The sequence below is a fragment of the Haematobia irritans genome, chromosome 2 (assembly GCF_050003625.1).
Source record: "Haematobia irritans isolate KBUSLIRL chromosome 2, ASM5000362v1, whole genome shotgun sequence".
Taxonomy (NCBI): domain Eukaryota; kingdom Metazoa; phylum Arthropoda; class Insecta; order Diptera; family Muscidae; genus Haematobia; species Haematobia irritans.
The window spans coordinates 150,737,208-150,758,724 of NC_134398.1; the positions used below are offsets into that span (position 1 = coordinate 150,737,208).

At 33.6% G+C, this 21,517-nt stretch overlaps 1 protein-coding gene across 1 annotated transcript in view; it reads left to right on the forward strand.

Annotated features, from left to right (window-relative positions):
• LOC142225115 (uncharacterized) overlaps window positions 1-21,517 on the forward strand; it is a 294,761-nt gene that overhangs the window by 174,080 nt on the left and 99,164 nt on the right. Inside the window, exons 10-11 of the mRNA XM_075294888.1 lie at window positions 15,766-15,868; window positions 16,457-16,652. Coding sequence (XP_075151003.1) covers window positions 15,766-15,868; window positions 16,457-16,652 — 299 coding nt within the window. The remainder of the gene's footprint in view (window positions 1-15,765; window positions 15,869-16,456; window positions 16,653-21,517) is intronic.

The window sequence follows — 21,517 nt, forward strand, 5'->3', positions numbered from 1 at the left end:
AAAAGACAACAAATTTAAAGACAATTTCATTAAATTTAAAGATTTTTTCTAAATTATTAAAGTCAAGTTGACCTTAGCCAAAACATTTTTTCTTTCATGTTATGATATCCATTTTTAAATCAAATCACTTAATTATAAGGACAATACGACTTCATTGAAAAATTTATCGACCTTTGGTCAAGGAAAAAAACTTTATACTAGAGAAATGCGTCTTCTGTGCTAAGCAAAATTTGCATTCGTATTTTAAAGACATGAAATCTTTGACCTCACGACAATATTTTTTTCAGTGTGGATGGCAGTGTTTAGAAGAAGTTTCTACGCAATCCATGGTGGAGGGTACATAAGCTTCGGCCTGGCCGAACTTACGGCCGTATATACTTGTTTTAAATGTTGTATTTTGACTACAAAGTAAACAAGTTTTCAAAAATAGGAGATGTTTTTCAACACTTTATTTTAAAGACATTTTTAGTTGAAACGTAGTAATTGTAATTTCAACTTGAAGTCTAATCTGAATTTGAATAGTAGTTAACAACTTTTTAAAGGGGTTTGATAGCACATGAAGGCAAAAGCTGTCTGTAAATATACAGATAGACAGACAGACGGACGGACGAACAGACAGAAAGACATACGGACATCGCTAAGACTGTTCCTTCTTGGCGTTACATACAAATGCACCAACTTATTATACCCTATACCACAGTAGTGGTAAAGAGCATAAAATACGTTTATATAGGGAGCGTAAATTAAAAATGTGGAATTTTTTCAAATGTTTGAGAATTTATTCCGAAAAAAAAAATTGTTTTCCAACGCTAGCCACTACTCTTCCCATCTTGTCAAATTGAAATCGAATTTTTCATAAATGAGATGAACATTTCTCACTTTTTGTATGTGGTATATACGAATATTGCAAAAATAAATTTCACATATACAGAAGAAAAATTCCATTTATTCGCTTCAATAACCCTTGTTTAGTCATCATCAAACACAATGGTTGTGGCCAAATCACTATTTATGAATTTTCGTATCATATTTCTGAAAAGTGTGGTCTTCACGTTTCCAAGCATTTATGACATCAGCTGGCGGAAGAGCCATTAATCAACCATGATGTCTGGGTAACGTGATGCCTCACAATCTATCACCATAGAAATACAATTGTCTAAATAGCAAATTGATTTGTATTTGATAACAAACGGTTTGCAATGCTATTTCTTCAATCATTCAACCATGTTGAAAATGGAACGTGAAAAATTCAATCACGTCAGTAAATTGTTTTGGCTAAACAAACTCACAATTCATTCTATTAATTCATTGCATATCATCGTACAGTGGGTGAAAAAAGAAAATTTATACAAAAAAACAAGTATATACGACCGTAAGTTCGGCCAGGCCGAAGCTTATGTACCCTCCATCATGGATTGCGTAGAAACTTCTTCTAAACACTGCCATCCAGAATCGAATTACTTAAGTTGCGGTAACGCTTGCCGATGCCGATGGTGTTAAAACCTCCTAACACCATCTTCTAAATCGTATGTAAGTCCATACGTGGTATATATTAAATCAAAAAAGATTGATCCTATACGTATATAATTCAGTTTGACAAAGTAGACATAAAATTTTTACAAAATTTTCTACAGAAATAAAATTTTAACAAAATTTTCTATAGAAATAAAATTTTCACAAAATTTTCTATAGAAATAAAAATTTTGACAAAATTTTCTATAAAAAGAAAAATTTGACAAAAATTTCTACAGAAATAAAATTTTAACAAAATTATCTATAGAAATAAACTTTTGACAAAATTTTCTATAGAAATAAAATCTTGGTAGATTATTTTTGGCTCGAGTGGCAACCATGATTATGAACCGAATAAAATTTGAACAAAATTTTCTATAGAAATAAAATTTTGACAAAATTTTCTATAGAAATAAAATTCTGACAATGATGAAAATTTTATTATGAACCGAATAAAATTTTAACAAATTTTTCTATAGAAATAAAATTTTGGTAGATTATTTTTGGCTCTAGTGGCAACCATGATTATGAACTGATATGGACCAATTTTTGTGTGATTGGACCAATTTTGGTATGGTTGTTAGCGACCATATACTAACACGTTCCTAATTTGAACCGGATCGGATGAATTTTGCTCCTCCAAGAGGCTCCGGAGGTCAAATCTGGAGAACGTTTTATATGGGGGCTATATATAATTATGGACCGATATGGACCAATTCTGCCACGGTTGTTAAAGATCATATACTAACACCATGTTCCAAATTACAACCGGATTGGATGAAATTTGCTTCTCTTGGAGACTTCGCAAGCCAAATCTGGGGATCGGTTTATATGGGGGCTATATATAATTATGAACCGATGTGGACCAATTTTTGCATGGTTATTAGAGACTATATACCAATATCATGTACCAAATTTCAGGCGGATTGGATGAAATTTGCTTCTCTTGGAGACTTCGAAAGCCAAATCTGGGGATCGGTTTATATGGGGGCTATATATAATTATGAACCGATGTGGACCAATTTTTGCATGGTTGTTAGAGACCATATACCAACATCATGTACCAAATTTCAGCCGGATCGGATGAAATTTTCTTCTCTTTGAGGCTCGGCAAGAAAAATCTGGGGATCGGTTTATATGGGGGCTATATATAATTATGGACCGATGTGAACCAATTTTTGCACGGTTGTTAGAGACCATATACCAACACCATGTACCAAATTTCAGCCGGATCGGATGAAATTTGCTTCTCTTTTAGGCTCCGCAAGCCAAATCTGGGGATCGGTTTATATGGGGGCTATATATAATTATGAACCGATGTGGACCAATTTTTGCACGGTTATTAGAGACCATATACCAACACCATATACCAAATTTCAGCCAGATCGGATGAAATATGCTTCTGTTAGAGGCTCCACAAACCAAATCTGAGGGTCCCTTTATATGGGGGCTATACGTAAAAGTGGACCGATATGGCCCATTTTCAATACCGTCCGACCTACATCGATAACAACTACTTGTGCCAAGTTTCAAGTCGATAGCTTGTTTCGTTCGGAAGTTAGCGTGATTTCAACAGACGGACGGACGGACGGACGGACATGCTTAGATCGACTCAGAATTTCACCACGACCCAGAATATATATACTTTATGGGATCTTAGAGCAATATTTCGATGTGTTACAAACGGAATGACAAAGTTAATATACCCCCATCCTATGATGGAGGGTATAATAAATTATGCCGTGGTCACAATAAAAGGGGCGAAACTCATACACCTGCCATAATAGATCTGAAGCCGGAATCTCAGAAATTGAAATTCCCCAATAATATGAAGACCAGAGAAATCTATAATCTATGGAGTTTCCGTTTCACAAAAAAATATGTTGCCTTGGTGTTACATTACTTTTGCCCTCATTGTATTTTCGCCTGAATTGTAGTGACATTCCAAAGTTATTTTTAGTTCACAATATTGTGAGGGATAAGGATCCAAAATCTATTACAAAGTCTTTCATATTTGCCAATCAATTTCGAGAATATTGCACAATTTTTCCCAATCGAAATCGCCATAATACACACACGGATAAAATAGTCTATTACAAAACCTTAATCTTGTTTTAGTTCATTTTAAAATTTCTCAATAAATTTAATATTCTTTATATAAAAAAAATTGTGTTTTGTCATTTGATGAACTAAATATGATAAAGGAGTAAAGTTTTTTGCACAATTCTTAAATATAGTATGAATTATCTCTAGCGTGTATTTGGTGCCAATGATTTTTTATTTACTATTTCTTCGTTATTCCCAACAAAAAGTGGGTAATCAGTAACGATTCCTCCAACATTACCGGTAATAAAAAACTAAATACTTGCTTACTTACTTGGGGATTTAAAAATAATAGTTACCTGGGCAGACCAACATTCATTACTTTTATAATTACCAGTAATCAAAATATTGCTACTCTCAGGATTACCAAAGTTTTAAAAATACTGGGTAATCATTCACAATAAATAGAGGTTACCAGTCGTCGACAACGAAACGAATGATACGAGTTCGAATCCAACAGACACCTCCCATTTTTATACCCTCCTCCATAGGATGGGGGGTATATTAACTTTGTCATTCCGTGTGTAACACATCGAAATATTAGTCTCAGACCCTAAAAAGTATATACACAGTCTTACACAAGTTTACATACGGTTTAAGAAATTGTATTTCCTTTAATTAATAAAATATAATAAAATATGCTTTAGATTATGTAAATTGTCAATTTTCAAGAGGATTTTTTTAAGTCTGGATTATAAACAACAACAAGAAACATGTTTAGTTATAAGGTAAAAACATCAAGGGTATGTAAACTTATGTGAGACTGTGTATAGATTCGGTGTCGAGATGAAATTCTGAGTCAATCAAGCGATGTCCGTCCGTCCACCTCTTGGCATCACATCGAACGAAACAAGTTATCGACTTGAAAATGAATACAAGTAGTTATTATTGATTTAGGTCGGATGGTATTGCAAATCAACCAAATCGAACCACATTTAGTCCATAATTATATATATCACCCATTAAAAATCGTCAACATTTTATTTCAACTGACAATTTTGTCAAAATTTTATTTCTGTACAAAATTTTTCCAAAATTTTCTTTCTATATAGAAAACTATTCCAAAGTTTTAGTTCTATAGAAAATTTTGTCAAAATTTTATTTCTATAGAAAAATTTATCACAATTTTATTTCTATACAAAATTTTATTTCTATAGAAAATTTTGTCAAAATTTTATTTCTATAGAAAATTTTGTCAAAATTTTTTTTCTATAGAAAATTTGGTCAAAATTTTATTTCTATAGAAAATTTTGCAAAATTTTATTTTTATAGGAAATTTTGTCAGAGTTTTATTTCTGTAGAAAATTTTGTCAAAATATTATTTCTATAGAAAATTTTGTCAAACTTTTATTCTTTTAGAAAATTTTGTCAAATCTCTATTTCTATAGAACATTTTTCCAAAATTTTATTTCTATAGAAAATGTTTCAAAATTTTATTTCTATAGAAAATTTTGTCAACATTTTATTTATATAGAAAATTTTGTCAAAATTTTATTTCTTCAGAAAATGTTGTCAAAAAATTTTATTTCTTCAGAAAATGTTGTCAAAAAATTTTATTTCTACAGAAAATTTTGTCAAAATTTAATTTTTATAGAAAATTTTGTCAAAATTTTTTCGGAGGGTTCAAGTGTGGTTTTTGTTGGGTTTAATAAACTGCCTGAATTTATTCTGATAATTGGTTGATAGTTTTGCTGCAAGTAGAGGATGCTGATGAGGAATGTGGTAATTCCGAAACGTGCGTCCATCCAACCATCTTGCAGTCTATAGGGCTTTGCCCAAATAAATTTGACAAACATTCTTTTCCTCTGTTGGTTAAGCTACTCTTGTAGTTTAGTCAATGTATGGTTTTAAGCTGAAATAAAAAACAACAACAATGCTTAAAGAACAAAACCAACAATAACAAAACAAAACAAATGGAAAAGAAGAGGAGGCACGCTCAAAATAAACCCAGCCATGTGAATTCAAATCGATGATTTGACAGTGGCATAGGAAAAGAGATATGTTTGTTTCGAATTTATTTCGGCATAAGCCGGCTATCAATGTAAAACCTTTTTTCGGAGGGTTCAAGTGTGGTTTTTGTTGGGTTTAATAAACTGCCTGAATTTATTCTGATAATTGGTTGATAGTTTTGCTGCAAGTAGAGGATGCTGATGAGGAATGTGGTAATTCCGAAACGTGCGTCCATCCAACCATCTTGCAGTCTATAGGGCTTTGCCCAAATAAATTTGACAAACATTCTTTTCCTCTGTTGGTTAAGCTACTCTTGTAGTTTAGTCAATGTATGGTTTTAAGCTGAAATAAAAAACAACAACAAAATTTTATTTCTATAGAAAATTTTGTCAAAATTTTATTTCTATAGAAAATTTTGTCAAAATTTTATTTCTATAGAAAATTGTATTTCTTTAGAAAATTTTGGCAAAACTTTATTTCTATAGAAAATTTTTCCAAAATTTTATTTATATACAAAACTTTGTCAAAATTTTATTTCTTTAGAAAATTTTATTTCTATAGAAAATTTTGTCAAAATTATATTTCTGCAGAAAATGTTGTCAAAAAAATTTTGTCAAAATTTTATTTCTATAGAAAATTTTGTCAAAATTTTATTTCTATAAAAAATTTTGTCAAAATTTTATTTCTATAGAAATTTTTGTCAAAATTTTATTTCTATGGAAAATTTTATTTCTATAGAAAATTTTGTCAAAACTTTATTTTTATATGCTCCACCATAGGATGAGGGGTATATTAACTTTGTCATTCCGATTGTAACACATCGAAATATGGCTCTAAGACCCCATAATATATGTTCTGAGTCTATCTAAGCTTGTCCGTCCGTCCGTCTGTTGAACTTCCGAACGAAGCAAGCTATTGACTTGAAACTTGGCACAAGTTGTTGTTATTAATGTATGTTAGGTCGGATGGTATTGCAAATGGGCCATATAGGACCACTTTTACGTATAGCCCCCATATAAACCGACGCCCAGATTTGGCTTGCGGATCCTCTTGGAGGAGCAAAATTCATCCGATTCGGTTGAAATTTGGTACGTGGTGTTAGTACCAAATTAGTTAGGTCTCTGACAACCATGCAGGAATTTGTCCATATCGGTCCATAATTATATGTAGCCCCCATATAAACCGATCCCCAGATTAGCCCTCCGGAGCCACTTGGAAGAGAAAAATTCATCCGATCCGGTTGAAATTTGGTACGTTGTGTTAGTAAAGGGTGATTCTTTTGAGGTTAGGATTTTCATGCATTAGTATTTGACAGATCACGTGGGATTTCAGACATGGTGTCAAAGAGAAAGATGCTCAGTATGCTTTGACATTTCATCATGAATAGACTTACGATCTGTCACAACGTCGAATTTTCAGTGAATGGGCCCTAGAAAAGTTGGCAGAAAATCCGCTTTTTTATCGACAAATTTTGTTCAGCGATGAGGCTCATTTCTGGTTGAATGGCTACGTAAATAAGCAAAAATGCCGCATTTGGAGTGAAGAGCAACCAGAAGCCGTTCAAGAACTGCCCATGCATCCCGAAAAATGCACTGTTTGGTGTGGTTTGTACGCTGGTGGAATCATTGGACCGTATTTTTTCAAAGATGCTGTTGGACGCAACGTTACGGTGAATGGCGATCGCTATCGTTCGATGCTAACAAACTTTTTGTTGCCAAAAATGGATGAACTGAACTTGGTTGACATGTGGTTTCAACAAGATGGCGCTACATGCCACACAGCTCGCGATTCTATGGCCATTTTGAGGGAAAACTTCGGAGAACAATTCATCTCAAGAAATGGACCGGTAAGTTGGCCACCAAGATCATGCGATTTGACGCCTTTAGACTATTTTTTGTGGGGCTACGTCAAGTCTAAAGTCTACAGAAATAAGCCAGCAACTATTCCAGCTTTGGAAGACAACATTTCCGAAGAAATTCGGGCTATTCCGGCCGAAATGCTCGAAAAAGTTGCCCAAAATTGGACTTTCCGAATGGACCACCTAAGACGCACCCGCGGTCAACATTTAAATGAAATTATCTTCAAAAAGTAAATGTCATGGACCAATCTAACGTTTCAAATAAAGAACCGATGAGATTTTGCAAATTTTATGCGTTTTTTTTTAAAAAAAAGTTATCAAGCTCTTAACAAATCACCCTTTATATGGTCTCTAACAACCATGCAAAAATTGGTCCATTCCAGTCTTAATTATATAACCCCCATTTAAACCGATCCCCAGATGTGACCACCGGAGCTATTGGAGGAGCAAAATTTATCCCTGTTGAAATTTGGTACGTGGTAAAATTTGGTACATTACGCTAGTATATGGCCGCTAACAACCATGCCAAAATTGGTCCATATCGGCCTATAGTTATATATAGCTGACCACCAAAAATAAACTACCAAAATTTTATTTCTATAGACAATTTTCTCAAAAATTTATTTCTATAGAAAATGTTGTCAAAATTTTATTGCTATACAAAATTTTGTCAAATTTTTATTTCTATAGAAAATTTTGTCTAAATTTTATTTCTATAGAAAATTTTGTCCAAATTTTATTTCTAGAGAAAATTTAGTCAACATTTTTCTTCTATAGAAAATTTAGTCAACATTTTGCTTCTATAGAAAATTTTTTAAAAATTCATTTAATAGGCCTTTACGTATTTAATAGGCCTATTGTTGTTTAATATATACCCCGTATGGACTAATTTAAAATTGAAAACACGGTGTTAAAAAGTTTTAAGTTACCTTGCCATCGGCAAGTGTTACCGCAACCCAAGTAATTCGATTGTGGATGACAGTCTTTAGTACAAGTTTCTATACAATCCATGGTGGAGGGTACATAAGATTTGGCCTGGCCGAACTTACGGCCGCATGTACTTGTTATATAGAAAACTTTGTCAAAATTTCATTTCTATTGAAACATTTTCCAAAGGGTGCAGCAATTTGGTTGAAATCGGTTCAGATTTATATATTTACCCTACCTTTATCTTTCGCCTTATTTGCAGTGATATGACCACAGAGGTCAAAGTTGAATTCCGATTTACATGGAACTTTGCACAGGGAGTAAAATTAACATCGTACTATGCGTGACAAATTTGGTTGCAATCAGTTCAGATTTGACACACATCGCCACTGCTAATTCGACAACTTGTAAGAATGACTCAATTTTCCTAGACCTTTAATATATATTTAACAACCGATAAATCATAAAGACATTTTAGCGAAATTTTGCCCATAAACCTTTATACATAATGTGTTGAAAATGTGGATCTACAAAGTGGTCCACCCGATTTTAGACTTTGCTTACTTGTTTAGAATCGTCTAAATTTGGTTGCAAAACGTATCAGCCACACAATATTGTCAGCCCTCTAGACTTTAGATTTTTCTTACTTGTTTTTTAGAAATTTTGTGATGGAATTTTTTTAATTGAAAACTTTGAACATGAGGCTTCAGCGTTTTTGTTTTCTCACTGTATTCATTTTCCAAGAAATGCGAAGGCATAGAAAAATGATAAGATTAAAAGAAAAACTTTAATAAAAATCATTACACTAAGGCATTGAAAATATTTTGAAAAAAAAAAGAAAATAAATAAAAAAGGAATCATTGTGATGATGACAAAAACATAACGCAGACATGGCTTTAAGGAGAAGAAGAACTTGGTAAATTACATCCATCGTTGTTTCTTACTATCTACACAGTCTTATTAAAAAACCGAAAGCAAGTTGCCATTGGCGTCTACAAAGACAGCATGAACAAACTACAAAAGCAATGGGTAAGAGAGGAAGACAATCTCCTAGGGGATATTAAAATCATCAGAGTATAATGAAAATGCAGTGTAATCAGCACACCATTATTTCCTCCAACCACAAATAGACACTCTCTACCATGATAACCATCGTTGAATATCAATGTCATATTTTGTAGCCTTTGTTTTCCTTTTCCGTTGTACTATATTTTGCATGTGACCTTCCGTGTGATATGAGTGAGTTTGGGTTGGTATTTTAATCCATCTTCGTGAGGTAAAATCCGTATAAAAACCTATGCCATAAGGTAGGAACACTTTCTTTGTTTTTCATTTCTTCCATAAATGTCAATCACAAGATTTATGACATTCTGATGACAATCCACAAACAATAGGTGGCTGGGGTAAACCCCAAAACAGACTGATGAATACGTTAATGAAAACTTCTTGAAAATATCCATATCGAGATCGCTTATGCAACTCCCGCAATAATTGATGATTTTTGTATGATGACAAGGTTACAGACTCATGTCCTTATGAACCTAGCACTTCCAAGCTTTCCACTTAATCTTCATTTGATGTTTCGTTGTTGTTGTTATGTGTCCAGGTAAAAGACAATCGTCTCAAATTTGGGCCATCTTTTGTAGGTTCTTCGTATGTTCGACTCTATGCATGGATGAAAATGTCCATATCTTCTTTGCTAATTAACATCATTGAAAGTTCTCTTGAGTTTGTATCTTACACTCAAAAAAAGTTTACTTGGATCCAGAGATTTTGACCTTCCCTTAAGGATTCCGAGCCAAAGATGCGGCTTCTTTAAAATAAGGACATTTTGTAGGGACCTTTGTTGCTAACATTAAAATTAGGACACAGATCTCATTTATGGAATTTTCATTCTCGTTTTGCTTTACTAAAAAAAAAAACGCGTAGAAACACATACCACTTTTAAAAATCCAAAATACTAAGTGATACTTCCAGTTAAAAAAAGTTTTCTTAAACCAATGATACAATATCCTAAAAATAAGTTTTAGCCCATATTTGAAGCGTTTTTATCTTAGATCATCAATTTTGCCGTTTCAAATGAAAAATATAATTTTGGGCATTTAAAAGTTGAAAAAAAAATATAGAAAATCGATAAACAAGATAAACAAATATAAAACAAAATTAAACTTTCACAAAAGCAGAGATTTGAACTTGTGCTGTTTGGCATTATTTATATTGTATCCTTCATCATTTTGCTACGAACTATATCTAAATCTGAACTTTATGAAAATCGGACAATATATTTATGTAAGACCTATATGTAAGTTTGAATAAGACCTCTAAATTTGAAATTTGAGCAATTTTGGTACGAAATAAGAGTATTATGTCCACATTTGGGAAAAACGGACCATACATATGTATGAAAGCTATATCTATATTTGAGTAAGATCGCAAATTCTTTCTATAAAATTAAATTTTGACAAAATTTTCTATAGAAATAAAATTCGGACAAGTTTTGTATAGAAATATTTATACACTTTATTTGTCATTTTTATTTTCTTTTTTACTCAAACAAACAATTGTTGTAGTTAAGTTCATTTCTGTTTTTTTATGTTCAATTTATTTAATTTTAATTTAATAATTTTAAATTAATAATATAAGGATGTTATTGTTGGACACTAAATGCCTGTACTGTAATTATAAGAATTAATTCTTGTTGTGCAGGTTATTAAAATACATAATAAAAATAAAATAAAAATAAAATACAATTTTGACAAAATTTTCTATAGAAAAAAATTTTTGAAAAAATTTTCTAAAAAAAAAATTGGCAACATTTTCTATAGAAATAAAATTTTGACAAAATTTTATACAGAAATAAAATTTTGATAAAATGTTCTATAGAAATAAAATTTTGACAAAATTTTCCATTGAAATAAAATGTTGACAAAATTTTCTATAGAAATAAAATTTTATATAGATGTAAAGTTTCAAAAAATTTTCTATAGAAATAAAATATTAACAAAATTTTCTATAGCAATAAAATTTTGAAAAAAATTTTTATAGAAATAAAATTTTGTCAAAATTATCTATAGAAAAAAATTTTGGCAAAATTTTCTATAGAAGTAAAAATTTGACAAAATTTTCTGTAGAAAAAAATGTTGCAAAATTTTCTATAGAAAAAATTGTGGCAAAATTTTCTATAGAAAGAAAATTTTGACCAAATTTTTCATAGAAAAAAATTTTGGCAAAATTTTCTCTAGAAATAAAATTTTTACAAATTTTGGTATAGAAATAAAATTTTTACAAAATTTTCTAAAAAAACGAACAAAAACAAGTATATACGGCCGTAACTTCGACCAGGCCGAATCTTATTTACCCTCCACCATGGATTGAGTAGAAACTTCTACGAAAGACTGTCATCCACAATCGAATTACTTAGGTTGTGTTATCTTAAAACTTCTTAACATCGTTTTCTAAATTTTGAGTTAGTCCATACGTGGTATATATCAGACAAAACAGTTATGTATAAGTAAGTCTACAAATAATTACAAATCGATATGGACTTTTTGCACGATACGAAGAGAGCCAGAATTGAAATATTGGTGTCGCTTATATGGGGGCTATATACAATTATGGACTTGATATGGACCAATTTTTTGTGATTGGGGATCGATTTATCAGAGGGCTGTATATAACTATAGACCGATATGGACCTAGTTAGGCATGGTTGTTACCGTCCATATACTAGCACAATGTACCAAATTTCAACCGGATCGGATGAATTTTGTTCCTCGAAGAGGTTCCGGAGGTCAAATCTGGGGAGCGATTTAAATGAGGGCTATATATACTTATGGACCAATATGGACCAATATTCGCATGGTTATTAGAGACCATATACTAACATCACGTACCAAATTTCAACTGGATCGGACGAATTTTGCTCCTCCAAGAGGATCTGGAGGTCAATTCTGGGGATAGGTTTATATGGGGGCTATATATAATTATGAACCGATTTGGACCAATTTTTGCATGGGTGTTTCAGGCCGTATACTAACACCACGTACCAAATTTCAACTGAATCAGATTAATTTTGGTCTTCCAAGAGGCTCCGGAGGTCAAATCTGGTGATCGGTTTATATGGGGGCTATATGTAATTATGGACCGATGTGGACCAATTGTTGTATGGTCATTAGAGACCATAGACTAACACCATGTACCAAATTTCGGCCGGATCGCATAAAATTTGCTTCTTTTAGAGGCTCCGCAAGCCAAATCTGAAGGTCCGTTTATATGGGGGCTATACGTAAAAGTGGACCGATATGGCCCATTTGCAATACCATCTGACCTACATCAATAACAACTACTTGTGCCAAGTTTCAAGTCGATAGCTTGTTTCGTTCGGAAATTAGCGTGATTTCAACAGACGGACGGACATGCTCCGATCGACTCAGAATTTCACCACGACCCAGAATATATATACTTTATGAAGTCTTAGAGCAATATTTCGTTGTGTTACAAACGGAATGACAAAGTTAATGTGGAGGGTATAAAAAAATGTTGGCAACATTTTCTATAGAAATAAAAATTTGACAACATTTTCTATAGAAATATAATTTTGACAAAATTTTCTACAGAAATAAAATTTTGACAAAATTTTCTATAGAACTAAAATTTTGACAAAATTTGTCTATCCAAATAAAATTTTGACAAAATTTTGTATGGAAATAAAATTTTGACAAAATTTTCTATAGAAATAAAATATTGACAAAATTTTCTATAGAAATAAAATTTTGACAAATTTTTCTATCGAAATAAAATTTTGACAAAATTTTCTATAGAAATAAAATTGTGACAAAATGGTCTAAAGAAATAAAATGTTGACAAAATTTTCTATAGAAATAAAATTTCGACAAAATTTTCTATAGAAATAAAATTTTGATAAAATTTTCTATAAAACTAAAATTTTGACAAAATTTGTCTATCGAAATATAATTTTTACAAGAAATTTGTTCGAACTAAAATTATGACAAAATTTTCTATGGAAACATAATTTTGACAAAATTTTCTATGGAAATAAAATTTTAACAAAATTTTCTATAGAAATAAAATTTCGACAAAAGTTTCTATAGAAATAAAATTTTGACAAAATTTTTCTTCCGAAATAAAATTTTGAAAAAATTTGTCTATGGAAATATAATTTTGACAAAATTTTCTATGGAAATAAAATTTTGACAAAATTTTCTATAGAACTAAAATTTTGACAAAATTTTCTATGGAAATAAAATTTTAACAAAATTTTCTATGAAAATAAAATTTTGACAAAATTTTCTATAGAAATAAAATTGTGACAAAATTTTCTATGGAAATAAAATTTTGACAAAATTTTCTATAGAAATAAAATTTTGACAAAATTAGACTTTTTGTTCTTGTAGTATTTTTGGCAAAATTTTCTCCAAATTTTGGTAGTATATTTGGAGCTCGAGTGCCAACCGTGTTTAAAGGTCGATAGCTCATTTCGGAAGTGGGAGTGATTTCAACAGACGGACGGACAAACCTGTCTAGGTTGACTCAGAATTTCTCCATGACCCAGAATAGATCTACTTTTTGGAATCTGAGACTAGTATTTCGATGTGTTACAAATGGAAGACAGAGTCCTATGGTGGAGTGTATAATATGGTTATTAGGGCTAAATTTTATCAAAATCGGGTAATAATCCTGCGAACAACAAATCCATAGAGAGACAAACGAACGGACGGACACCATGGGCTAGATCGATTCAGTTGGTGATTCCGAGTCGATCTGTATATAAATCAATATTTCTGGTATTTTTTGCCAGATCAAAATTATTGTACTCTGAATAATGTTTGGTTAAGCGTATAAAAAGCCAAATTAGCAACGCTGCTCAAAAAATAAAATTTGCGAATCAGTTTATATGGGAGGCTATATATAATAATATATATATGGTTTCATGGTGGTTATAGACCTAACAGTACGTTCCAAATTTCAACCTGTTCGGATGAAATTTGTTCCTGCTAGGGTCAGGAAGGGGGTCGGTTTATATGGGGACTATACCTTAAAGTGGTCCGATATTGTCCATTAGCAATACCATCTGTTCTACGTCAATAAGGGAGCCACCGTGGTGCAATGGTTAGCATGCCCGCCTTGCATACACAAGGTTGTGGGTTCGATTCCTGCTTCGACCGAACACCAAAAAGTTTTTCAGCGGTGGATTATCCCACCTCAGTAATGCTGGTGACATTTCTGAGGGTTTCAAAGCTTCTCTAAGTGGTTTCAGTGCAATGTGGAACGCCGTTCGGACTCGGCTATAAAAAGGAGGTCCCTTGTCATTGAGATTAACATGGAATCGGGCAGCACTCAGTGATAAGAGAGAAGTTCACCAATGTGTTATAACAATGGATTGAATAGTCTAATTGAGCCTAATACATCGGGCTGCCACCTAACCTAACCTACGTCAATAACAACTACTTGTGCCAAGTTTCATATGGATATCTTGTTTCGTTTGGAAGTTACTGTAGTTTCAACAGACAGACGGACGGACATTACTAGATCGACTCACGTGAATTGTCGTGACTCACGAAAATTTTCGTTAGTCAGTCTGATGGCAACCGCGTGAGCGTGAGTAACAAACCAAATGTCGTGCGTGAGCGTGAGTCAGGAACATAATTTCATTGTGACTGTATGGATATAAGACCGCTTATGGATATATATAGTGATATATAGTGACCGCTTATGGATATAAGACTTTTACGAGTTGAATTAATTTGCAATTTTGGTGACACTTAGAATTTTAAGAGTTTAATAATGTTCTTGATTTTAATCCTGCTTATATTTTCAGACACGCCCCTAAGGTAAATTACTCATAAAATTATTCCTGAGTCATGACATTTTTCTTACATATTACGAGATTAGTCCGATAAGTCACTTTTCTCACAGTCTGATATAAGAATATAAAACGAGCTATGTGCTATCCGGTTTTATTTTTTATCAGTTGTAGAATTGAGAACATCCATGGATTCTAGAAAAACTTGGAAGGAACGAAATCGGTCGGTGTAATGACGCTAATGTTTACGACGGAAATTTTTGCCTGTATCCTACAGTTAATATGGAAAAATTACTCAGTAAAATTATTTGTATCTTATTGAAGAAATCATTTAAAATTGAAAAGCTTACATTGTGGTTTCATGTCATTCTGATTCATTTCCCATTGAAATGTACACTTTAATCCTATTAGAGACTTAAATTTTATTAAACATTGTACTACCCTAACTTATTAATACGCTTTTTTCTCATTTCTCTCTCTCTCTCTCTCTCGTTTTGCGTGATTTTGTTCCATTTGATATCGACACCAATATATTTGCAACTCTTAATGAAAATAATCCGCAATCTACACAACATTCTTCAACAACGAACAGTGGAGTAAGTTACAAGTGACATGTCAGCAATTAGATTGTATGCAACGTCATGCCGAGGGGCATGGGAATTTATGGCATAAACAGGCGATAGTCCTAAATGAAAGTCATCACTATCAGAATCAACTTCTACAGCAGCAGCAGCAACAACAAAGGCATTTGCAACAAAAGACTGACACATATTTAACATCAGCATTATCATCATCCAGCAGTTTAACCGCCAATACCACCACCACCACCACTATCACGATAGCAACAGGAACAGCGTCAATAGCTACAAATCCTGTAATACTCTCGACCTCATCATCGGCAGCAACAACAGTTACAGCATTAACTGATACACCAACGGCGACGACCACAACAACGGGGACGGATGTAGATGCGGAAGTGGATGTAGAGGCGGAAACATCGTCAGCGGTGTTAAGTGCGGTTTCCCATGATGGATCGACAACGGCGCCTCTTTCATCAAGTGGCTCCTCGTTAATAAAGACCCCAAATGCCAGTTCTCTTGGCACATTGCTAGTAACGCCCACTGAGGAGTCAGTTCAACAACATCCGTTACCACCACCAACGCCAATAGGACCGCAACAACAACAACAATCCCAACAAGTGTGCATCTCAAAAAAATCATTAGTAGGAAAAGTTTCCAACACCCATTTGCCAGTAGCTGCAGCAATTGCATACAATTCACCAGGCACCACTTCCTCTTTATCGGAATCGGCACCACCTTCATCATCGGCCTTGACGGCAATTGCACTTTCCACAGTATCGAATACCGTGTCCTCAAAGGGAATGCACCAACCGGCGAAACCAAATGATTGGGTTGTAATTCCGGTGTTTGCGGATATTGTTAAACTAGCACTGGCAGGACGTGAAGATTGTTTGCAACGGTAAGTTAATCACATGCATACACAAACGCACACACACACATACGCTGACACCCTCCTCTCTCAAACTCACCTATGAGAAAAAACCCCCCACAAACAAAGAGAGCTAGAAAGAGAACCAATATTGAATGATGCGATTATAATACGAACAACATATGGTCTTTGATGCACAAAATCGAAAAGTCTTCTCATTTCAATAATCTCCTGACTTTGACAAATATGTTTGCCGTGAGTTTAATGAGACGAAGCCTACCTATACCCATACAGTATTTGGCCATGACAAAGTTACGGGTAAGGGTAATTACAATGTTCGGTTTTCAAGCTGAAATTAAGCTTATTTTTCCACGGTTACTTTTTATACCCTTCACCACTACTGTGGTACAGGGTATAATAAGTTTGTGAATTTGTATGTAACGCCAAGAAATAGTGGTCATAGACCCATCTTTTAGTATACCGATCGGCTAAGAATTAAATTCTGAGTCGTTTTAGCGATGTCCGCCTGTCTGTCTGTCTGTCCGTCCGTCTGTCTGTATATGTAATTTTGTGCACAAAGTACAGCTCGCAATTTAAGTCCGATCGTCCTCAAATTTGGCATAAGGCCGTTTCTTGGGACAGAGACAATCGCCATTGGTTTTGGAAAAAATTGGTTCAGATTTAGATATAGCTGCCATATATATTTATCCCCGATTTGGTCATAGTTAGCGTGTTTCACAACCGATTTTCTTGAAATACCGTACATCCAAATATTTTATGAATCTCGAGAATCTTGCAAAATATCAGGCAAATCGGTTCAGATTTAGATACAGCTCCCATATATATCTTTCGTCCGATTTAGACTCATATGACAACAGAGGCCAAAGTTTACTACCGATCTTCGTGAAATTTTGCACAGAGGGTAGAATTGACATTCTACCAATGCTTGATAAAGTTGATTGAAATCGGTTCAAATTGAGATATAGCTCCCATATATATCTTTCGTCCGATTTGAACTTATATGGCCACAAAGGCCAGAGTTTTGCCGTGATTTGTTTCAAATTTTGTACAAGGGGTACGTTTAATAGTATCGTTAAGTGTGTCAAATTTTGTTTAAATCGGTTCAGATTTAGATATAGCTCACATATATATCTTTCGCCCGATTTGGACTTATATGGTCTCAAAAGCCAGAGTTTTGCCCTGACTTACTTCAAATTTTGCACAAACGGTACTTTTAACGATACTATTGTATGTGCCAAATATGATCAAAATCGATTCAGATTTAGATATAGCTCCCATATATATTTCGTCCGATTTGATCTTATATGGCCTCAAAATCCAGGGTTTTGCCGTGATTTGCTTCAAATTTCGCACAAGGAGTACGTTTAGTAGTATCGGTAATTGTGCCAAATTTGGTTGAAATCGGTTCAGATTTAAATATGGCTCCCATATATATCTTCCGTCCGATTTGCACTCATATGACCAGGGGGGCCAAAGTTATACTCCCATTTACGTGAAATTCCGCATAGATAGCAGAAGTATTATTCTTACTATACATGTCAAATTTAGTCAAAATCGGTTCAGATTATATAAAGCTCCCATATATACGTACACCAGAGTTGGGGAAATATGGTAGACTGTTACACATTTTAGACCCATTTTCAATGGAATTTTCCTACAAATAACTGGATAGCGTTAGCCGATTTAAATTTTAATTCTAGAGATTTTGTAGAAGTAAAAAATTGTCTCCTTTATATAGCTTCCAGCAAATGTGAAGTAGTTGAGATGGTAACACAAATTTTGGCCTACATTGGGGTGAAGGGTATAATATAGTCGTCTCCGCCCGACTTTAGACTTTACTTACTTGTTTTTTACTAAAATTGTGTTCCACCCTAGTGCATTAGCCAACTTAAATTTTGAGTCTATAGATTTTGTAGAAGTCTATCAAATTCTGTCCAGATCGAGTGATATTTAAATGTATGTATTTGGGACAAACCTTCATATATAGCCCCCAACACATTTGACGGATGTGATATGGTATCGAAAAATTAGATCTACAAAGTGGTGCAGGGTATAATATAGTCAGTCCCGCCCGACTTTAGACTTTCTTTACTTGTTTACATTAATTTATTAAAAAAAAAACGAAATCATACACAATCAACTTGTCCATTTAATATTTGAAAAGAAATTTATTACTACTAGTTTAGAGTTTTGTTGGAAAAAAATCGAACATATAGTACCCACCTTAAGAGGCTAGTCACAATATCAAAACGACCTTTTGTTGGTAAATATTGAGCCAACACAGACAAATAATCGAATTGTTTTATGGAAATAAAATAATATATAATAAATAACTAAATGGTGCGACATTTTCACTGAATTGGGGAGTACAAACCTTTTTGAGATTTCCAATATGCATGGTTGAAACCAGAAAAATATGTTCCATTTTTAACTGACATTTACGAAATTTCATCTTCTCATAATTGGAAAAATTAATCAAACTTAAAACAAATGAGTAAAAAAGAAAGTCGGGCGGGGCCGAGTAGATCATACCCTAAACCACACATACTGAATTAGAAAACATAAGCATTAAGTGCTTTTAAAGTTGTGCCTTTGAAAGAACTCCCAAATTTTTTTTGCTGGGGGGGGTATTACTTTGCTGCGGGTTTCTCCAAAACCTGGCATGAGTTAAAGGGAATGGTCCTAAAAATCAATTCAAAAGGGTTTCTTTGTAAAAGTGTGAAGAAAGGTATCCATGTTCTCGAACATATTTATTTTTATACCCTCCACAATAGGATGGGGGTATATTAATTTTATCTTTCCGTTTGTAAAACATCGAAATATTGCTCTATGACCCCATATAGTATATGTATTCTGGGTCGTGGTGAAATTCTGAGTCGATCCGAGCATGTCCGTCTGTTGAAATCACGCTAACTTCTGAACGAAACAAGCTATCGACTTGAAACTTGGCACAAGTAGTTGCTATCGATGTAGGTCGTATGGTATTGCAAATGGGCCATATCGGTCTACTTTTACGTATAGCCCCCATATAAACGGACCGCCAAATTTAAGAGAAGCAAATTTCTGTTACAGCTCGGTCCTCAAAATAATATCAGATATGCCAAACGTTGTGGTTTGAATTCTGTTGAAACCGATTTTCGCAATTTTGATAAAATTTAGAAAAAATTGAAATATTTACAAAAAATTCTATAAAAATTAAATTCTAACAAAATTTCCTATAGAAATGAAATTTTGACAAAATTTCTTATAGAAATGAAATTTTGACAAAATTTCCAACAGAAATGAAATTTAAACAAAATTTCCTATAGCAATGAAATTTTGACAAGATATCTTACAGTAATGAAATTCTGACAAAATTTCCTATGGAAATGAAATTTTGACAAAATTTCTTATAAGTATGAAATTCAGCCAAAATTTCCTACAGTTATGAAATTTTAAAAAATTTCCAACAGAAATGAATTTTTGACAAAATTTCCTATAGAAATTGGTCCACATCGGTCCATAATTATATATAGCCCCCATATAAACCGGCTGCAATTTGGTACATGGTGTTAGTATATGGTTTCTAACAACCATGCCAAAATTGGTCCACATCGGTCAATAATTATATATAGCCCCAATATAAACCGATCACCAGTTTTGACATACGGAGCCTCTTGGAAGACCAAAATTCATCTGATTCAGTTGAAATTTGGTACGTGGTGTTAGTATATGGCCTCAAACACCCATGCAAAAATTGATCGATATCGGTCTATAATTATATATAGGCCCCATATAAACCGATCCCCAGATTTGGCCTCCGGAGCCCTTTGGAAGAGCACAATTCATCCGATCCGGTTGAAATGTGGTACGTGATGTTAGTATATGGTATCCAACAATCATGCAGGAATTGGTTCATATCAGTCCATAATTTTATATAGCCCCCATATAAACCGATAGCCAGATTTGGCTTGCGGAGCCTCTAAGCGAATGGTGTTGGTATATGTTCTCTAATAACCATGCAAAAATTGGTCCACATCGGCCATTAATTATATATAGCCCCCATATAAACCGTTCCCCAGATTTGATCTCCGGAGCCTCTTAGAGGAGTAAAATTCATCCGATCCGGTTGAAATTTGGTACGTTGTGTTAGTATATGGTCTCTAACAAGCATGCAAGAATTGGTCCATATCGGTCCATAATTATATATAGCCCCCATATAAATTGATCCCCAGATTTGTCCTCCGGAGCCTCTTGGAGGCGCAAAATTCATCCGATCCGGTTGAAATTTGGAACGTGGTGTTAGAATGTGGTCTCCAACAAACACGCAAGTATTGGTCCATATCGGTCCATAATAATATAAAGCCCCCATATAAACCGTGCCCCAGATTTGATCTCCGGAGCCTCTTAGAGGAGCAAAATTCATCCGATCAGGTTGAAATTTGGTACGTTGTGTTAGTATATGGTCTCTAACAAGCATGCAAGAATTGGTCCATATCGGTCCATAATTATATATAGCCCCCATATAAATCGATCCCCAGATTTGTCCTCCGGAGCCTATTGGAGGAGCAAACTTCATCCGATCCGGCTGAAATTTGGTACATGGTGTTAGTATATGGTCTCTAATAACCATGCAAAAATTGGTCCACATCGGTCCATAATTTTATATAGCCCCCATATAAACCGATCCCCAGATTTGGCTTGCGGAGCCTCTAAGAGAAGCAAATTTCATCCGATCCGGCTGAAATTTGGCCCATGGTGTTAATATATGGCCTCAAACACCCATGCAAAAATTGGTCGATATCGGTCTATAATTATATATAGCCCTCATATAAACCGATCCCCAGATTTGACCTCCGGAGCCCCTTGGAAGAGCAAAATTCATCCGATTCGGT